This window comes from Alosa pseudoharengus, unplaced genomic scaffold, assembly GCF_046254945.1.
Source record: "Alosa pseudoharengus isolate Yale_2024_CS ecotype anadromous, Long Island Sound unplaced genomic scaffold, YU_APseudo_1.1 YU_APseudo_1.1_scf_5, whole genome shotgun sequence".
NCBI lineage: Eukaryota > Metazoa > Chordata > Actinopteri > Clupeiformes > Clupeidae > Alosa > Alosa pseudoharengus.
The window spans coordinates 25,405,675-25,410,674 of record NW_027468837.1 but is presented as its reverse complement, the minus strand read 5'-3'; the positions used below and the strand labels follow the sequence as shown (position 1 = coordinate 25,410,674).

General features: G+C 44.6%; 1 protein-coding gene across 1 annotated transcript in view; it reads right to left on the bottom strand.

Moving 5' to 3' along the window:
* Positions 1 to 5,000, bottom strand: part of cdh4 (cadherin 4, type 1, R-cadherin (retinal)) — an 84,565-nt gene that overhangs the window by 20,652 nt on the left and 58,913 nt on the right. Inside the window, exons 7-8 of the mRNA XM_076268279.1 lie at positions 2,092 to 2,277; positions 483 to 736 (exon numbers count right to left, since the gene is read on the bottom strand). Coding sequence (XP_076124394.1) covers positions 483 to 736; positions 2,092 to 2,277 — 440 coding nt within the window. The remainder of the gene's footprint in view (positions 1 to 482; positions 737 to 2,091; positions 2,278 to 5,000) is intronic.

The window sequence follows — 5,000 nt, the reverse complement described above, 5'->3', positions numbered from 1 at the left end:
CACACACTCCATCTTTCTCTCTCCAATCTGAAGCTGGTCCAGATCATGTGCTTTTGGCAGCAAGCTGTGTGAATGAACAACACACTGGATAGGAATGAAAAGCCATCTGGCCCATGAGGTTTTGGTAGCACAGGGCATCATGGTGGCCAGTGGCTCTCAGTCCATGCCCACGATTACGCCCATGAATATGTTAGGATATACTGTATGTTCTAATAGAATATTTAACCACTAAATGATTGCAGTAATACAGAAGTTTCAATGAAGTTATGTGTCAAGTATCAACGACTCTGTTGAGAAATGAGTTGTTGAATAAATGGTACGTGTCATGAAATAGTAGGAATAAATGTCAGTAAAGTCCTGTGTTTTGGAGTGACTATTTATATGTTTCAGTAGCTATACACAGTGTCTGCATTCAGACAACAAGGATGCTGTCACCCTTATCTACTCATCCATATCTGACAGCTGACAGTCTCAGTGCATACCTGACCCTCTGGCGGGTGAGGATGTCGGGATCTCGCGCGGCGAAGATGGTGATGATGGTACCGGCGGGGACGCCCTCCTCGAAGCGGATCATGGTGGGGTTGGAGGGGAAGTATGGAGGCTCGTTGACGTCGCGCACGGAGATGCTGACGCCGGCTGTGGACTCGGGCGACGACTGGATGCCCTTGGCCAGCTCCACGGGGTTGAACACCACCACGGTCAGCATGAACGAGCGGTTGTTCTCAAAGTCCACCGGCTGCAAGGGGAGGAGGGACACACACACACACACACACAGTTTTACAAAACACACACACAAACACACATATATGCATCCATAAAATCATATATGCACAATGAAAATTAGTTGTGTGCACATGCCGTAGGTATCAAAATTGTCTCTCAAATTGACACACACACACACACACACACACACACACACACACACACACACACACACATAAAACAAATAAACAAAACTGGCCAGTCACACTTAATATCATTTAAGCTCAGGTCAGTTTAACTGGATCAAACACTTTCCTCACGCTTTTGCAAAAGCCAAAGGACCTGAAAAAACACACTGCTGCCTTTTCGAGTCATTTAGCGTCCAATGCCATAAGCTATTGATCCACTAAAATAAATGTTTTATACCAGGCGTGAAGTACAGCATGCACACATTTATTAAAGAAGTTGTCTGAGGTTACGTGAGGGTGAAAAGAAAAAAAAAACTTTGCTGAGCGCATACTGTATATTCTCCAGCCAGCAGCCATCCTTCAAATGCCTCTTAATCGGTCAACGGGCAACACCGAGGCGTCTGAATGTTCAAGAGCACGCGAATGCCAGAGGAAGGGAGGGAGCGAGTGAGGGAAGGAGATAAATCAATTTTTCATGTGCACCCTGAGGGCTTGTGCTCACACCACCCTGTCTGCTCTGCCTCGGCCATCTCTCCCCCCCCCCCCCCCCCCACACACACACACACACACACACACGAGAGACAAGAGAGGGACCAGAGGGGAAAGGGCCATTTGGAGGACCGAGAGTGGGCACCAGGGCTATAGAGATCACCCTTTCATCTCCTTTGAAAGGGATACAGTAACAGTGACTGGACTGGAGGGAGGGGGGGGGTAGGAGTGAGAGGGAAAGAGGAAAGGGGGGGTGTAAGAGGTTTCAACAGCAGCCTTTTGCTGTACATTGGTGGACATTCTCACATTCTCACACACACAGACACAGACACACACGGGCACACACACACACACACACACATTTCTGCACAGAGGCACTGCAGGTTTTTAATCAAGCCATTACACTTATGTGACAGCAATACCAGCAACAGACAGTGTCAACAATGTTCACTTTTGAATCAGTGTTAAAATATGCTTAAAGCATATTTCTAATCACAAATCTACCTATGTGAGAAATATTGCAAATAACTAATACGCACATCTATCTCATTCTATCAAACTATCAATGAAATTATGATATACAAAATGTATGTTTCAATTCTCAGCCATTCACACCCGTATTACATTTCAACAGTGAGCATGCAGTCATTGGTGACGTTGTTGATGTTTAAATATTGTATGGATATTTAATTAGAGACATATGGCTCCGTACCTTAACAACCGTCACCATGCCATCATTAGTAACGTGGTTTGTGTTGATGGCGAAGTGGCCCTGGGGGTCTCCATGAACTATCTTATAGACCGCTCTCCAGTTTGGAGTGTCCGGCTGGTCCCGATCCGTCACCGTTATGTTCGCAACCACAACGTTCACTGAGTTTTCCTGGACTTCCCCTGAGAACTGTGATGGAGGGATGGGGGAAATAAACAGAGGAATAGAAGAAAAAAGAAGAAAGTTGATGTAAATGAAATCAACACACACACACACACACACACACAGATTGTTTAAAATTCATTTGATTAACATACAGTGACCCTTTCCTGCTGGTGTCAAAGACTTACCCAGAGTGTATGTTTACATGAACTGGTGTGCTGTTTGGTAAGCGTCAAATGATAATTTCATGGAAAGTGGCAGAACAAAGACCCTCTGGGCCCTGAGGCAAACATGCAAAACACCCACCACCCACCTCCCCAAGACACCACACACCTTACAGTTACAGCCCACACAGTCTGACTCTGACACACACACACACACGCACACGCACACACACACACACAGTGTACACTTATGGATTTCCAGTGACCTTTGACTATGGTCTCCAGTCTTAACTGGGAAATAACAATCTAGTTTAGCTTCATTAATAGCACCCAGACACTGGTTGGACTTTACATGGAAAAACAGACTTGAACAACTGGGCCTGAATATATAATGTTCCATTACTTGTTCATTCCTATCACTGACAATGCTGCCGTTCGGTGATGTAAAAGTAGGCTTTTTGCCCACCACTATTTGTGGGTATTCAGCACGTTCAGTGCCTTCCATCGAGATTACATCCCTGCAGGCAGAGGACCAGAGCAGCTTCATCAATAGTTAGCTGGGTTGTGGAAGTGCAAACCGGCAAACTTTAGATAATCAGGCACAGAAATGCTGATTGGAGGAGAAACCAAAAAGGATTTTATTGTTGGATGTACACTGAAAACTTTCATCCAGTGGCTAGAGGAAAGTTGCTTGAAGACTTTGTTCTTCTTTCCCTATGAGACCCCCTCATTATATGGACTGAGTTATCCTTCAAACCAGTATCATGAACCCTCTGATCTTTCAAACACGCCTCAGAAACACAGGAACCACACAGCTGATTATTATGCTAGCGTAGCTAGCGTAGCGGTCATATAGATATAAGTTTTTTTTCTTTCTGATTTTTATTTATTTTTTTCTTCAGTAATTTTGTGTCAACGATTCAGGACACTGAAAGACGGGGCTGCACGAAACTTGGTGGGCATGTAGGCCTAGCCCCACAAGGATGACACATAACCATTGATTTTCGCCCCCGCCGGACTGGACACCCCTGAAAGGAGGGTAGGGCTGACACAGTTTTCTGTGAATATCTCGAGAACCGTAGGACCACATTTTTGTTGTACGTTGGGCTCAAGACGCTATCTCAACCAATCCCATAACCACTAATTTACGGTATAGCGCCACATAGTTAAAAATGAAAAAGCAAAACTCCAGAACTGAAGTGTTCAGAACTGCACGAAATGACCTGTAGGATCACCATGACACCCTCTGAATGCATGCTGAGTTTCGTGGAATTCCGTTCATGGGGAGCCATACTATAAATTAATTTATGCGTACTGGGGACTGTGCAGCGTTAATTTTGTACCGTTCTGCGGTACATCTAGGTACTTAGAGAGGGAGGTTAGTCTGCATTATGGTGCACACACATGTGCACATGCATGCATGCGCACACACACACACACACACACACACACACACACACACACACACACACACAAACAGTGTGTATGACCATAGACTGAATTTTTACTGCAGCATGTAAAATGATAATCATCCCCATTACACTAGAGAGGCAAAGATAAGCAAGAGAGCGAGAGAGTGATGGAGAAAGAATGGAGAGAGAGAGACAGAATCGAGGGAAGATGAAAGATTAGACCTCCCTGTATGCAACATAATGAGACGTGGCAAGTACCATTGTGTTTTTGTTTTCGGCATGCCACAATAAAAAAGCCCTCTGCATATTCATGGGGCTTGTAGAGAAACGTATAAAACATATGGCTTTCTTCAAATTGGAAGCAATATATCTGCTCAGCTTACACCCCCTCAAACCATTTCCCTTAATTAGCTTGCTTATGTTTGGGCTTGGGCTCTGGTGGGGAGATCCATAGTCTTTCATGCATCTGTCATATGCAAATAATTACTGAGCAGTGCGTCTTCACTGCACTCTGCCTCATGAGTGTGGGCAGGAGAGAAAAAGACTAACTGACAAAACAAATAAGACATTCTTGAGTTGAGAGAGCTACCAAGAGTTATTACCAGCTTTGTGAGTGTGTGTGTGTGTGTGTGTGTGTGTGTGTGTGTTAGAGCTGCAACGATTAATTGATAAGTTGTTGATATTAAATTAATCGCCATTAATCGCCATCTTACTTAATCGTAATTGGTTAAGCAAAGTGCTTAACCGAGATTACGTAATCTTACGTAATCGGTTAAGCACTTTGTATCAAATTGTAAGGGAAATACCTCAACATTCTCTGACTGCAGCTTCTTAAAGGGACACCAGGCAACGTTTTTGTGTTAATTACTCATCTTCGTAAGTCGGTATATGGTTAAATGACTCATTACAGAGCGAATGAAGACTCTCTTGCCCGCCCCTACTGCCTGTAGGAAGAATATCCCGCTTGCAAGTTCAGTGTATCGTACCCGCCGACCGAAGCAGGATCAGTTTACATCCTGCATCCACAGCACAGAGGCAGGCTAACGAAACGCGATTGTTGCAAATGTGTGTATAATGGCAGAGCCGGCGAAGAAGCAGCGAAAACCCTTGACGGAAGATGCAAAGAAAAGGAAAAGATCTTCAGACCGAGCGAGGGGGAGTTTCGTAGAGAAAA